The sequence below is a fragment of the Talpa europaea genome (genome assembly GCF_964194135.1).
Source record: "Talpa europaea genome assembly, chromosome: 7".
NCBI classification, from domain to species: domain Eukaryota; kingdom Metazoa; phylum Chordata; class Mammalia; order Eulipotyphla; family Talpidae; genus Talpa; species Talpa europaea.
Window position 1 is genome coordinate 91,613,495 of NC_140074.1, and position 14,617 is coordinate 91,628,111.

The 14,617-nt window shown below is 53.3% G+C and overlaps 2 protein-coding genes across 3 annotated transcripts; one reads left to right on the forward strand and one right to left on the reverse strand.

The window, feature by feature from the left end:
* Nucleotides 1-365: 365 nt before the first annotated feature.
* ACADVL (acyl-CoA dehydrogenase very long chain) lies at nt 366-5,543 on the forward strand (the record flags this gene model as incomplete). 2 transcript variants are annotated; one of them, XM_084238217.1, is made up of 20 exons in its annotated part: nt 366-427; nt 502-577; nt 846-914; nt 999-1,071; nt 1,197-1,261; nt 1,353-1,487; nt 1,876-2,020; nt 2,225-2,354; nt 2,456-2,581; nt 2,944-3,142; nt 3,383-3,487; nt 3,919-4,005; nt 4,096-4,158; nt 4,234-4,335; nt 4,428-4,525; nt 4,602-4,674; nt 4,762-4,834; nt 4,923-4,995; nt 5,095-5,170; nt 5,245-5,543. In XM_084238217.1, the coding sequence occupies 20 exons, from the start codon at nt 366-368 to the stop codon at nt 5,383-5,385; spliced, it is 1,971 nt and encodes a 656-aa protein (XP_084094343.1). In that variant the 3' UTR covers nt 5,386-5,543. The 2 variants fall into 2 exon arrangements, with proteins under 2 accessions (XP_084094343.1, XP_084094344.1); XM_084238218.1 differs by lacking the exon at nt 846-914.
* Nucleotides 5,544-6,076: 533 nt separating this feature from the next.
* Nucleotides 6,077-13,457, reverse strand: DVL2 (dishevelled segment polarity protein 2). The gene is made up of 15 exons (XM_084239267.1): nt 13,258-13,457; nt 10,734-10,803; nt 10,282-10,427; nt 10,048-10,157; nt 9,791-9,926; nt 9,607-9,697; nt 9,384-9,453; nt 9,139-9,278; nt 8,974-9,050; nt 8,297-8,364; nt 8,019-8,147; nt 7,771-7,902; nt 7,459-7,638; nt 6,811-7,029; nt 6,077-6,656 (listed from the first exon to the last, which is right to left on the reverse strand). Exons 1-15 carry the CDS (start codon nt 13,449-13,451, stop codon nt 6,208-6,210), a joined length of 2,211 nt encoding a protein of 736 aa, XP_084095393.1. The 5' UTR covers nt 13,452-13,457; the 3' UTR covers nt 6,077-6,207.
* Nucleotides 13,458-14,617: the final 1,160 nt, after the last annotated feature.

A 14,617-nucleotide genomic window follows, 5' to 3' on the forward strand; every position in this document is an offset into this window, starting at 1 on the left:
CCTGGAAAGTCCTCCTTTCAATCTATCCTCTACCCCTCGGGCCGCAGTCATCTAAGCTCCGCCCTCTTTCGGACATCCTACCCCGTCACCCCTCCCGACGGCTACACTATAGTTCCGACAGGTGAGATGAAGAAATCTGGGGGAGACAAGGGACGCCTGCAACCACCCTAGGTCACTAGCTTCTGGGGCTGGGGTGAGCTCTGGAACTACGGCTCCCAGCATGCGCCGCGACCGGAAGCCCCGCCCGCCGGCCTCCCGGTGCATTGTGGAGCGTGATTCAGGGCTGGGGAGACCCGAGACTTTGGCTGACCGGACCAGTGCGCTAGGTCAGCGCTCGAGGCAGTAGTGTCCCGAGCTGCTCGGATATGCAGGCGGCGAGGATGTACCCGCGCGTCGGGCGGCAGCTGTTGAGCTTGGGGGGCGGAAGGTGTGTGTATGACAGGAGGGACGGGGATAGCGGGCCTGGGCGCGGGGCCAGGACTAAACTCCCACTCCCCACAGCTTGCGGCCCAGTGCTCTTCTGGGGCAGCCCCGGCCCGGCCCGGCCCACCGACCCTATGCCAATGGGGCCGCTGAGGTAAGTGACGGCGGCCTGGGGAGCGGCGTTTGGGAGTGGGAGTCCTCCTCGGCGCCCACCTCCCCAAGCCGGCAGGGGTCTCCCTCCTCGTCCCAGTCACCTGCCTACAGCCCTGGCGCCGAAAGTAGGGGAAAGGGCAGGCCTAGGAGTCCTGGGGACGAAAACTGGAGGAAAGGTCGCCGAGCCCGCCCAGCCTTGGCATCCAGCTCTTCTCTTCTGCTCCTTGGCATTTCGGAAGTCTTGCTTCGGTAACTATCCCTTTCCCCAGGCGGTTCTGGACAAGGCTCAACCCCTCGCCGCCGATGCTGCTTCGACCAGGGAAAAACCGGCCAAGGCAGTACGTCACCCCGAGGCTGGGAGTAGTTCAGCTAGGGGAGATCCACCCTAGCCCGCTCATTAAATCTCCTGTGTCCATGTATAGGAATCAAAGTCCTTTGCTGTGGGTATGTTCAAGGGCCAACTCACCACCGATCAGGTGTTTCCATTCCCGGATGGTAAGGGAAGGAGCCCCCGAGGGGTGGGGGGGGAGGAAAAAGGGGTACCACGAAGAGGGTGGTTAGCATTGCTGCCTGGCCTGGCCTGACCTGCCCTTTCCTCTCCTACCCTACTGCCCACGCAGTGCTCAACGAGGAGCAGACACAGTTTCTCAAAGAGCTGGTGGGACCTGTATCCCGTTTCTTCGAGGTGGGCTGGGGAACAGAGGCCTTGGTGGGGGGGGGGGGGAGTTAAAGAAATTAAAAGGGAACCTGGATGTGGGATCCTTTGACTTCCCCAGGAGGTGAACGACCCTGCCAAGAATGACATGATGGAGCAGGTGGAGGAGACCACCATGCAGGGCCTCAAGGAGCTCGGGGCCTTTGGTCTGCAAGTGCCCAGTGAGCTGGGCGGTGTGGGCCTTTGCAACACCCAGGTGAGGGAGCCCCCAGGTAATTGCCAGCCACTGCAGAGCTCAGTCCTTAATCCTGAGATTAAAATCTCTTAAGAAACTGCCCTTGGGGTCTTGTGGGATGAGGACCTTGATGTGTACACTCAAAATGAAATACTGTCATCTTCTAGGGCCATGAACTTCAGGATTCCAAATCCTGATGAATCTCTAAGGTGGGGGCTGCCCGACAATGGGGTAGAACTCCCTCCCACAAAACCTGGTACTGATACCATTATTCTCTGTCTGTGTCTCCTCTCCTTTCCCTTGGCTTACCCGTTCCACACTGTCAGAATGCCCAGGTCACGTCCTGACCTGCTGCCCACTTGACTGCTAAGGGCAAAGTTACAGCTCCAGATTTTTGCTTCCCTTCCAGTATGCCCGCCTGGTGGAGATTGTGGGCATGCATGACCTTGGTGTAGGCATCACCCTGGGGGCCCATCAGAGCATCGGTTTCAAAGGCATCCTGCTCTTTGGCACAAAGACCCAAAAGGAAAAATACCTCCCCAAACTGGCATCTGGTGAGGCAGTCCTAGGAGACCCAGGAATTGGGGGTGGCCTGGGTTGGGCACACGAGGCCCGTGGTACAACACAGCTAGGCCTGTCCATTGGCGGGGGGAGATCCTAGAAAAGCATCACAGAATGCTGGTGAGGGAACTGCCCTGTGGGTAGGCGGGTGCCTTTGCCCATCAGCACCTGGTGTAAAGGAGCTCTCTCCCTAACAGGGGAGACTCTGGCTGCTTTCTGTCTCACCGAGCCCTCGAGTGGGTCAGATGCAGCCTCTATCCGGACCTCAGCTGTGCCCAGCCCCTGTGGAAAATATTATACCCTCAATGGAAGCAAGATTTGGATCAGGCAATCTTCCTCCCATTTTTGCCCTGCTCACTACCTCCCTCCAATTCTAAGCCACACTGCTCTGTCCTCTGTGCCCTGACTGCCCCCTCATTTTTCCACAGTAATGGAGGCCTGGCAGATATTTTCACGGTCTTTGCCAAGACACCAGTTACAGATGCAGCCACAGGAGCTGTGAAAGAGAAGATCACCGCTTTTGTGGTGGAGAGGAGCTTTGGTGGTGTTACCCAGTGAGTGGGTGTGGGGAAAAAGGGGTGGGGCCAGGGAAGGGGCAGTACTGAGTTCCCTGGCTTATGCTGTTCTAGGTCACCCTGGGAATGTGTGCAAAAGCCAAAGCAAGTGGACATCATGTTCCCCTTGGGATTACATATAAAAATGATCCAAAGTTTTGGTTTCAGCCAATGAGCCCCACCCATGGCAACAGGATACAGCCAGGCCTCCTCAACCCTCAGGTTATGCAGAGTACTGTTGACTGTACCTCCTGAATCTGGGAGTTGTAGCTTGTTCCTGGTTCATAAGGAATGAGGGAGCAAAAGTTTTCCCTGTGGCAACTTGTTGAACATACCTCTTTCTCTACCCTGCCCTGTCACAGCGGGCCCCCCGAGAAGAAGATGGGCATCAAGGCCTCAAACACGGCAGAGGTGTACTTTGATGGAGTTCGGGTGCCGGCAGAGAATGTGCTGGGCGAGGTTGGGGGTGGCTTCAAGGTCGCCATGCACATTCTCAACAATGGAAGGTTTGGCATGGCAGCAGCCCTTGCAGGCACCATGAAAGGCATCATTGCTAAGGCGGTGAGTACCCTGCCTGAGTTCCTAGCTAATCTGAATCTAAGTCACCTTTCCAGGTACCCCTGTCCCCCTGCAGGTACTCCCCCTAGCAGACTGCCATTCTTTGCCATTTGCTCCAGACCTGACAGGTCCAGGGCTCCATCCAGCCTGGACTGATGTTTTGGCTGTGGCCAAAGCCCAGCCCACCAAGCCCAATGCAGTCCATCTCCTATGGAGGCTAGCGAACACAGTGTTCTTTTCCAGGTGGATCATGCTGCAAATCGTACCCAGTTTGGAGAAAAAATTCACAACTATGGGCTGATCCAGGAGAAGCTGGCCCGGATGGCTATGTTACAGTATGTGACTGAGGTGAGGATCTCCCCACCCCTTTCTTTCCAGAGCTTATGGTCTTCTCAGTCGGTTAGACTACAACCCCCAGCAGCACCTGGGGCAGTGGGTCTCCAGCTTTACACCAATGCCCTAGGGGATGCGGGGAGGCATAGTCAGCTTCTGCAGAAGGGGCAAAGCCATAATGTTCTGCTGGGGTGCTTCCAGAGGTACCCAAACTTTATTCTACCCCCACCGTCCTCACCCCCTTCAAGAAAGCAAATACCTGGAAGCCCCTCATGAACTGACTCAGGGACCAAATATTCAACATGCTGGACACATGGAGTTAGAAGGTGAATGCAAGAGCCGTGGGGAGCTAGGTCAGACCTGGTCTTGGAGAATTGGGTGATAAGGTGGAATCTGATGCAACCCTTTTTCATTTTCATTTCCTTGTCCTAACCACACAACCTCAGTCCATGGCTTACATGGTGAGTGCCAACATGGACCAGGGATCCAAGGACTTTCAGATAGAGGCCGCCATCAGCAAAATCTTTGGTTCGGTGAGGTCCCAGGCCTGCTGGGAGGGAAAGTCCTGTCCTGGAGCTTGGCTCAAAAACCAATCTTGAGTGTTTTGTTGTTGTTGTTCTTAGGAAGCAGCCTGGAAAGTGACAGATGAATGCATCCAAATCATGGGGGGCATGGGCTTCATGAAGGTATAGGAGGGTTCTCTGTGGGAGTAGGGAGGCTCATCTCAGCAGGGACCAATAATCTGTCTTCCCCTGTGGTAGGAGCCAGGAGTAGAGCGTGTGCTCCGAGATCTTCGAATCTTCCGGATCTTTGAGGGGACAAATGACATTCTGCGACTGTTTGTGGCTCTGCAGGGTTGTATGGTAAGAGGGAGGGGAATGGGGGGCGGGGCGGGATGGGACACTGCCAAGTCCTAACTGACAGTCCTGACTGTTAAGATTCTCCTTCCCCACAGGACAAAGGAAAGGAACTCTCTGGGCTTGGCAGTGCTCTAAAGAATCCTTTTGGGAATGCAGGCCTTCTGCTAGGAGAGGCAGGCAAACAGCTGAGGCGGTAAGCTTAGGGGCCAGGCCAGGGCAGGGCAGGTGGAGTGTGACAACTCACCAGTTACTCTCCCCCTTCCTCTCAGGCGGGCAGGGCTGGGCAGTGGCCTGAGTCTCAGTGGAGTCATCCACAAGGACTTGAGTCGGAGCGGTGAGCTGGTAAGTAGTCATGAGAGACAGCCTGTGTCTAGGGTTGGTGGGGCTAGGTCCCACTCTGAGACCTGGGTGCCTTCCCCATGTCTTTAGGCAGTGAAAGCCCTGGAGCAGTTTGCCACTGTGGTGGAAGCCAAGCTGATAAAACATAAAAAGAATATTGTCAGTGAGTAAGCTCTTCTACGCCATGCCCACCCCCTCCTTTTCTTCCTCCAACTAATGACCCCTCCCTACCCATCCCATCTACCTGATAGATGAACAGTTTCTGCTGCAGCGTCTGGCAGATAGTGCCATTGACCTCTATGCCATGGTGGTGGTTCTCTCCAGGTGAGGAGGCAGTGTGGAACGCCTGAGCCGCAGGGGGTGGGCAGAAGGGTGTCCTGGGCTAGTATCACAGCCCAGATTTGATCTCCTGCTTCCCACCAGGGCCTCAAGATCCCTGAGTGAAGGCTACCCCACAGCCCAGCATGAGAAAATGCTCTGTGACAGCTGGTGCATTGAGGTGAGATTCTAGGTTACCATGTGCAAATGAGAGGTTCAAGGCACAGGCCTAAACTCCCACCCCTCTGTCCTCAGGCTGCAGCCCGGATCCGGGAGAACATGGCTGCTGTGCATTCTGACCCCCAGCAGCAGGAGCTCTTCCGAAACTTCAAAAGCATCTCTAACGCCTTGGTGGAGCAGGGTGGCGTGGTCACCAGCAACCCCCTTGGCTTCTGAGTACCCCCAACCAGGGCCTAGTCCAGAACGTGCCTTCTCTCAAGCCAAAATCCAGGTTCCTTTTCCACAGACCCTGCTTCTGCCTTGAAGGGCTTCACCTCAGGAGTGTGCCTGCTCTCACAAGGAGCACTTACTGCCTCACAAATAAAGGTCCTAACAAGTCATGCTTTGCTGCCACGTCTCAGTCCTTCACCTCGCTGCCTGCCTCCCTCCCAAAGAAAGGAGTCAGAGGCATGGGAAGTTTGCCCCTATTGCTTTATTTTTGGTGTTTTATACATGTGACTAAAATAAATAGGATAACAAAAGCAGCTACACAGCCCCCAAATACCAAACACCCCAGCTTCCTTTCATTTCTGTCTAGTATAACAGAACCCCTTCCTCCCAGGGTACCACTGACCACCGCCCCATTCTGTGCAGGACAGTACTGACTGGGTGAACAGAGTAGGAGGTCACATTTTGGGTCTAGAAGGGGCCCTGGAGACAAGAATTCTTCATATAAAAGAGAAAATGTCTACTACAAATATAGTCTGAAAAATGTACGAAAACCTATTTTAACCCCAAAAAGGCTTATAAAAAACAGTAAAGCTAAAAATAACCAAAGGTCCCTTGTACACCCCCAAAGGAAGGGGAAGGAACCAGGCACTGCTGGTTAAGTCACAGTGGCAACAGCCTCACAGCAGGCAGCAGCCCATAGGACAGGCTGAGCCCAGGCACCAGAGGAATAATGAGCCTGTGATGGACAGAACACCCAGTCACAGACCAGGAGCACCAAGCACTGCTGGACCAACCAAGTGCAGATCCAACTCAGCCCCATTGTGGGCTCTACATGACATCCACAAAGAACTCACTGGGGTTGCCCATGGCCATGTGGAAGCTTTGGCGGCTGGCTGTCAGCTCTGGAGGCACAGAGCCCAGGTCTCTGACAGGAGGGGCCCCTGGGGGCTGCACTGCTGGGGGGACTGGAGGTGGGGGTGGGGGCATCATGACCACCATCATGGGGTTATAGGGGAGGGCCATGCCAGGAGGTGGTCCATAGGGATGGAGCCCTGGGTGGGCTCGAAGATTGGGAGCACCCCCTGAAGAGCCCCTGGATGGGGGAGGACCCCCATCACCAGTCCCACCAGGTTCCCCACCCCGACGAACACTGCCCCCCCGGCTGGAAGGCTCCGACTCACTGCCGCTGCCAGACTTGGACTCAGGGGCCCGCTCCTCGGGCCTCCCTGTGCGCCCTGCCCCCCCATCGCTTCGAGTTGACCCACTGCTCCGGCTCCCTGTGGGGGAGAAGGGAATGGGGACAACTGAGCCTTGGGCGAAGAGACCTCGGCCTCCCCAGACTCATCCAACCTCTCCTCCCTAGTTTCCCTTCAGGCCCCTCCTCAGGATACTGACCCTGACAGTCAGTATCTGGCAAGGACTTAGACTTACCCTCACTGTGCTGGCTGCTGGCACTGCCTCCACCATACGTGTAGGATGAGAGCTCATGGTATGGTGGGGGCTGTGGGCTGTATGGATGTGGGGCTGGGTACTGGTAGGAGAAGGTGGGCAGCAGGGGCCAGGGCGTGGCCCCAGGCAGAGGGGCCAAGGTGTCCTGGTCCGAAGCCCCACTGGAACCATCATTGTCATTCAGAGACAGGTTGACTAGGTCTGGAATAGAGATTCACTGCTTTGAGAGACCAGGACACCAACACATTGAATAAAGAAAAAACAGGAAAATGTTTCTCTAGACCCATCCACGATGGAGGTTAACGGACTCACAAAGGTTTCTGATAGGAAATTCCCCACCTGCCATTACCATCAGGGAAAGAGCACAGCAGAGGAGCCACAAGCCCCGTATTACGTCTATGAAACTCGGGAAAAATCACCTCCCCCCAGCAGACCCAACCCCACCCTGGCACATGACTTATCCAGCAGAATGTGATGAACTGGAGGCCCACTTGGCCCCCAACTGGGTCAGCACAGGGCCAAGTGCAGGACATGGTAACCCTGGCCGGTTTCTAGGCTAGGTCTAGAGTTGGGAGAGGCAAGATGAGGCAGCCCTAGTTCTTCTCCCAGGACCAGGACAAAGGGACTCACAGCTTTCACAACCGCCACTGAGGTCTCCAAAGACGTAGTAGCACTGCTCAGAGAAGGTGATCTTGTTCACGGTGTGTCGGATAAGGCCTGCCTTAAGCAGCCCGCTGGCATACTTGCGGGCTTCTCGCCGCTCAGGAAAGCCCTCCACGTGATGGTAGAGCCAGTCAACCACATCAGAGCCTGGGATCACCCAGAGCAGAAAATGGCCTCAGGTTCTTCTCCCTGGCTCTAGTCCTTATCCCTGCCTGGTTCATTCCAGGCTTTGGTTACCTCCCCCCAACCCCATGCCCTCTGCTCAGTACCCAGCCATACCGAGAAAGGCATTAGGAATGGTGATCTTGAGCCACATGCGGTCGCGAACTTCCAGTCCAGACTCTGGAGCTGCCATGGCCTTGGTCACAGATGCCATGTCCGTGTGGATGGAGAGACCTCGGCCCTCACAGCCTGACATGAAACAATGGGTAATCAGAAGTAGGGCACAGGTCACACCACAAGAACAGGTCACACCATTATTGGAAGGCCTTCCAGGGAGGCTGGGATGAGGTGTGTCTGGGGCTCACCATCAGGCAGAGAGGACCCAGATGTAATGGTGCTCATGGACGAAGAACCGGGATAGGCTGGGAAGGTGCCGGTCAGTGCAGCAGAGTGTGAGACCCAGGCAGCAGGGTCAATCGGCTGGATGGGTTCATCTGGGACAGAGAAGGCCACTAAAATAATCACTTCCCAATCCCAGAAAGCCAGCCCTGTCCCTCCTTAACTCCAACACCTGTCCCACCTCTGCCTTGGCCCCTTCTCCAACCAATCCCCATGGCCAAAGGCCTTCCTGACCATGACTCACTTCGGGGGAGGGTAAAATATGCCTGAGGAGAGGGATCCCAACACTTGGCCACAGTCAACACGATGGGGCTGTGAGGAAGAGAAGACCAGTTAAGCAGGGGTTGGGGAAGGCCTCAGGAGGACAGTGGCCTGGAATGAGAATGGGTTGAGGAACAGAAAGAAGAGAAGAAAAAGCACAGACATGGCTGGGCCAGAGACAGTGAGGGTGGATAGCTCCACCATGTGGATAAAGTATCAATGTGGCTACTCTTCAAAAACGTATTACTGACTAGAGAGAACACTGTACAGTTCCATTCAGACAAAGTCCGAAAACAGGTAAAACTAAACGCGCTATTTAATGATACACAAATGGGTCGTACAACTACCAAGTGAAGTGAAGATTATGTTTATTCTTCATTTGACCAAAATGAGAGGAGTGATTATCGCCTCTAAGGAAAATGAGGATGGGAGCAGGAAGGGACATTTGAAGGAGAAATTCTGGGAACAATTTTCTATTTCATGATCTAGGCCACAGTGACACGGACACTAGTCATATCACTCGACTACTCATCACGTTCCGAGCTTTTGTCTTATGTACTTCTTAGGTGAATGCTAAGCTTTACCACTTTTCAAAATTACAAAACAAAGGAGAAAAAACAAAGCCAAGAGAACAGTGGACCCGACAGCAGCAAAGCTCACCCTGGCTTGTGAACAATGTCCCTCAGCACCCTCACTGCATCATCGTTGCTCATGTTCTCAAAGTTCATGTCATTTACCTGCAAGTGAGGGGAATAGGTCAGAGGCAGGGCAGAAGAGGCCAGGAGCCCCTGCCTGGGCCACACTGGTAGCCCTGCCCCAGCACACCTGCAGAAGCATGTCCCCTGGTTCGATGCGCCCGTCAGCGGCCACAGCCCCACCCTTCATGATAGAGCCGATGTAGATGCCACCGTCTCCCCGCTCGTTGCTTTGGCCCACAATGGAGATGCCCAGGAAGTTGTACTTCTCTGTGGAGGGAGTCCATGTGACCAGGGGAGCCCCAGCTGCATGACCCCCTTGAGTCCTGGAAACCAGGTCCTCCCCAGCCCCACAACCCCAGGCTCCCTCCTTACCCATATTTAGGGTGACTGTGATGATGTTGAGAGACATTGTAGAGTCAGTGACACTGCTAAAGGAGGAGGTCTGTAATAAGAAAAAGGTAAGGGAGGTGGCTTGCCTTCAACAACCCAGGGACAAGTTCTGTGATTCTCACTGTAGATGCCCTTGTAGCTCCCAAACCAAGGCCCATGGCCTCAACTTCTCTTAAGGCCCAGCTATCCCCGAAGAATGCCTCACCCTCTCCAAGCGGGGGGGTCGCTGTTTCCTCCGCCTTCGGTGACGCTTAAGGAGGCGGGAAGCACTGCTCTGCTCAGTGGAGCTACTAAACCTGAGGAGAGGTTTAGAGGGAGGGCATGTGGTATGTGGTCAAGAGAAAGGATAAGAGGACTAGCTGGAAGAGGACAGATCAGGGAAGCCATACCTGCTCATGGTGTCGTCCTCATCCGAGTCCCCCAAGCTGGTGCTCTCCAACTCACTAGTCATAAGGGTAGAGGAGCTCTCATACCCAGCCAGGTGGCGCTCCAGCCTCGAAGGGCCGCTGGGTCGGTGGCCCCCCACTGGATATGAACAGGAACCTCAGGAACCAGGCCTCAGGCTCCTGACCCTCATCAAGGCATGAACTTGGCCCAACCTTTCCCCAGCTCCCAGACTACCCAGCCTCAGGATGGGCCCTCTCACCACCATGCTCACTGCTGTCTCTCCTGCGAGGTCGCTCCCGCCGCAAGGACACCACTGACTCGGTTTCTGTCTCAGGCTCCAGATTTTCACGGCTGCTGGACACATTTGGGCTAGATGGGCAGAGATGGTTTCCAAGCAAGTCAGTGGGATAGGGCTCCAAATCCTTAGCTTCCCCTTCCAGGATATTCAGAATTCTTCACCTCCATCCCCTGGACTCGAATCTTGAGTACTCACTGGAAAGATGGAGGCCTGGAGTCACCAATGCCACTGGTCCTTTCTGGTGGCAAAGGGGGTAGTGGTGGGGGCGGAGGCACCAGTTCCGTCCTAGGCTCATGGACTGTGGAAGCCATCTCAGGCTGGGGGTTATCTGATGACACTAGCTAAAGGGGTGCAAGTTATTTAGAGAGAAAAAAAGGGCTCAATTGGGAAATGACACGTATGGGATGGGAGAGTAAGTGAAAGGACTGAAAAAGGGGACAGGGTCTGAGACAAAAAGACAAAAAAAGCAGCAGTAACAGAAGCTCCAGAAGAAGCTGGTGGGGCTCTAGCTGGCCCTCCAAACAGGTAGGGAGGCAAAGAGCCAAGGCCTCTAATAACCAAGCAGAGAGAGAGCTACAAAATAAAGCGATACTGGGAAGAGCTTGGCAATGTAGAGGGGACTGGGCCCTCAGACCAGGGCCCCTTACCCAGGACACCACCCTTCCGTTGAAGCAGGGAAGGTGAGCACTGTCATCTGAAATTTCTTCCTTCACCACACTGCCAAGAAACAGGACAAAGGTCAATGAGACTGAACTAGCATCTCCTATTCCCAAACTTCTTCCAGCTGAAAAATGTTGACTTTCTCCCACTCTATCCAAGTCATCTCCTTTTATACCTAAGATACCCTCCAAATTCAATGCCTTTTCCTTTTTCTCCTTTTCTCCCCAGCTCATCCTGAGGCTCAGTGTTACTCCAAAGACTTCTTGAATCAGATTCAAACCTCTCGGCTGAAATTCAAAGGTCATCCCCTAAGGTTACCTCAGGTACCCAAAATATATAACCTTCGGAGCCTTTGTGTTGGCATCCCGACCTCCACCCTGTTCCTCACACATCTTCTCCAAAAAGGCTTGGTCCTCATCTAAGTCTCTACTCTTATGCTTTCCTTAGTTTTCTCTAACTCACTTCCAGATAGTTATCCAAACATGCTGTCTTGCCTATGTGAAAATACTCATTAGACCAAAGAATAATGCTTTCTCGTTTCCATTTGTTCCGGTGTTTCATGTGACACAAAACTGCACCTAAGCAGTCTACTCTACCTAACAGACCCTAAAGTCCAGCTCTGATTCTCATCTCTCCCATGGGTTCCTCACTGTGCCTGGGCTTGCCTTTTTTCAACTACTACATTAAATTATTACTAACTATTCTCTTCAATACCATGTCCAGGTAGCACAGCAGAGACGCTGGCATTTGATAGGTGTTAACAAGTATTTATTGACTCACGGGATAAATATATGTCAGTGTCTGTCTGTCTTTCTCTCTCTGTCACACACACACGACACACAAACACACACCCCGTTCTCCCAAATTAGAACATCCTGTCTCAATAACCCTTTACCCTAATATGATTCTGGGAGCCTGGATATATGCCAACTTAATCTCACTTGCTATCAATGTGGCAACACAGCCCAGTCCCTACAAATCTTCCCAATATAATCCAATCTCAGCATATCCCAGTCTGCCAATTTACTCTATTTTGTACCAATATGACCTGGTTTATGGATTAGTCAACCTCAATATGACAATTATATTCACCAAGAATTTACTGTGTGCCATGCAACTGTACCAAGAATTTCACTCTTATTATCTCCATTTCACAGAAGCAATCAAGGAACAAGTTAAATAAATGGCCCAAGATTACAAAGCTTGACAAATAGAATAAATTAAATCCAAGGAACTAAGGTAAATCAGAAAACTACCACTTTTCCTGTGTGCAACAATCTTTCTAGGTAAAGCCCAGACTTTCAGCTCTTCTAGAGCTCAGTCTAATCCAGTTTGTATTCAAGAGTTGAGGTTGAGGACCCAGAGGACTCATTCCCAAAGGCTATCAACAATAATACTCTTCATTATTTACAGACCCAGTCTAGTCCAGAATGTCCCAAATTACCCCAGCAGAGCCCAATCTATTCTAGCACAGCCTAGAATATCCTAACATGCAGCTGTCTGACTAATATAGATTAGAATATCCCAATACAACTGCCTATACTAGCAAAGATCCTAACAACCCTGTTTGCTCCTGCATCAAGTGTCCCAATAAAAACTAAGTCCCAATAAAAAACTAAACAACCGGGCCTCCCTGGTGGCGCAAGGGGATAAGTACTGCACTATGAAGCAATCCACAGCCTCTGCAGCATAAGTTCGATCCCCGGCCCGCCAGGGAGAAACCCTCATGGCGAGGCAGACCTCTCCTGTCTCGCCAGCTTCTCCCCTCAGCAGTGTATTTCAGTCGGTCTACCTTTAATGTTTCCCACTCTGTCTCTGGTGGATCTTCTCACCCTCCCCCCACCCCCATCTCTGGCCTGTACCCCAGCTCTTGTAAGCATAAAAAAAAAACCTAAAAAAAAAAAAAAGTAGAAATCCAACTTTAAAAAACACATACACACACCCCCCAAACAACCAATACAATCCAGTAGACCCAAGTTTCTCTAGGACACCCTAATCTACTCCAAGGCACCCTAGAACATCCCAGTAGAGCATTCTGCATTGGGGCAAACTATAATATCCCTAAACAATCCTGACAGTCTCAGTACATGCCAGAATGTTCCAAGTTGCCCAATATAACCCAATCCACATCAAGAAATTAGAGAATAGTCCTACTTTGTCTGTGTGCTCCAGGATTGCTAAGAATGCACTAAAATACCAGAGAAAAGCTCAATCTACCTTAGCACCGTCCAGAATATCCCGAAATAAGTCAGTGTGCACCGCTCTGTTCCCACATAGCCTAATCCTCTCTAATCTGGTTTAGGCGAGTCAAGTCTGTCCCCTACCGCTCCGTCAGCCTCAATCTGTCCAAGCATAAGCTTGTTCGTCCCGGGATATCCAATCAACAGTAGAAACTGCTCCACTAAAGGCCAAAAAATCCCAGTATGGACCAAAGAAGGCCTGTGCTCCACAATATTGGCCAATCTACTGCAGTAAAGCCCCCATCGTTCCCGGTTTAGGCCTCGCGCTCACCCGAAATCCTGATCCATAGACTTGAAAAAGTACTTAGCGCCCGCGGGCCGCTGCAGGACACTCTTGAAATCACCAAGGGTGATGCGCTCGGCCGGCACGGGGATTTTCACCAGGTAAGGAGTCTCTTCTTCATCCAGGTGATAAATCACCTTCGTCTCCCCGACACCACCGCCCCCCGCGCCGCTGCCCGCCATGGTTTCGCCCGCGCGCTCCCGGGCCCCGCCGCCCACCCAGCCGGGCTAATCGCCCCCACGCGCCTGCGCACACCCGCAAACCAACGCGCTAGGGCCGACAGGACAGACCCAATGCCAAGAAAAGTGCGACGGGAAAGAAAGCAGGGGTCAGCGGGGTGGCGGCGGGGGGGGGCGGGCCGTGCAAAGGACCCGAAGCCGCGGACTCGGCCCGCCGCGCGCCACCGCCGCCGACGTCGCTAGCGCCCTCAGCGCCCCGCCCACCTCTCCCCATACCACGTGACCTAAGCCAGCCCCTCTGGCTCTTCTCGTAACGCCCCTAAATCACGTGGCCGTCCCTCGATCACGTGACACCCCAACTCCGCCCAGCACCCACCACGTGACCTGTGCTTTCAGCAACCGTCTCCCTACCCTCAACGGGCCCGCCCCCAAATGTGTCCCCACCCGCGTCCTCCCGAGTACTCGGGCTATGCTGGCCTCATCTCCCAAGGGGCAACCTATTCACTTACCCCCCCACCCCATCTCGGAGCACCAGGCAACTCCGATCCGTTGGAGCGTGCGTGGAGGGACCGGGGTGGAGGAGGTTCTGGACTGGGTGCAAGGTGGGTGGCAAAGCCGCTTAGGGCCACGGGGTTGGCGCGAGCAGAGCAAAGCTGGTTACTTCCAGCTCCGACTTTGAGAAGTGGGTTTCAGTCCGATCGCACCCCAGTCTTCTGCCAGCTTTTCCCAAGCAGGACAGTCAGTGAGGGTTATAAACACAAAAAAAGCCCACTCTGATTTATTTACAACACGCAGGCTGTCTGTACAAACAGCTGGCCAATGTTATTAAAAACAAGAGGTGAGAGAATCATCACCTTTCTATTTTCCTTCCTCTCTCGGCCAGGCTCTGGTTGGTACGCCACCTCTGGGCTACCATGCCCAAAAGGGGAAGTCCAAAATTAAAAATACAACCGGTGTAGAATAAATGGGGAGAAAAAAGATGAGGGAGGGGAGTGCTATATTTACACTAGAGTTTTATAGACAACTGTCCCATTCCATCCCAATTCCAACCCTGGCCCAGAAAATGAGGTGGCAGATCAAGAGACAGAGATTAACTGTTTCAGACCCAGACAGCCTCGCACTCCCAATTGTAATGGGTCCAACTTCAAGTCCACAAGTTGGGAAGGTAG

Coding starts and splice junctions, on each gene's coding strand:
- DVL2 (XM_084239267.1), bottom strand. CDS start 13,451: ATGGCGGGCAGCGGCGCGGGGGGCGGTGGTGTCGGGGAGACGAAGGTG. Junction 10,804..13,257: donor TCTATGGATCAGGATTTCGG/GTGAGCGCGAGG, acceptor GTTTCTTGGCAG/TGTGGTGAAGGAAGAAATTT. Junction 7,903..8,018: donor TGGGTCCTCTCTGCCTGATG/GTGAGCCCCAGA, acceptor GTTTCATGTCAG/GCTGTGAGGGCCGAGGTCTC.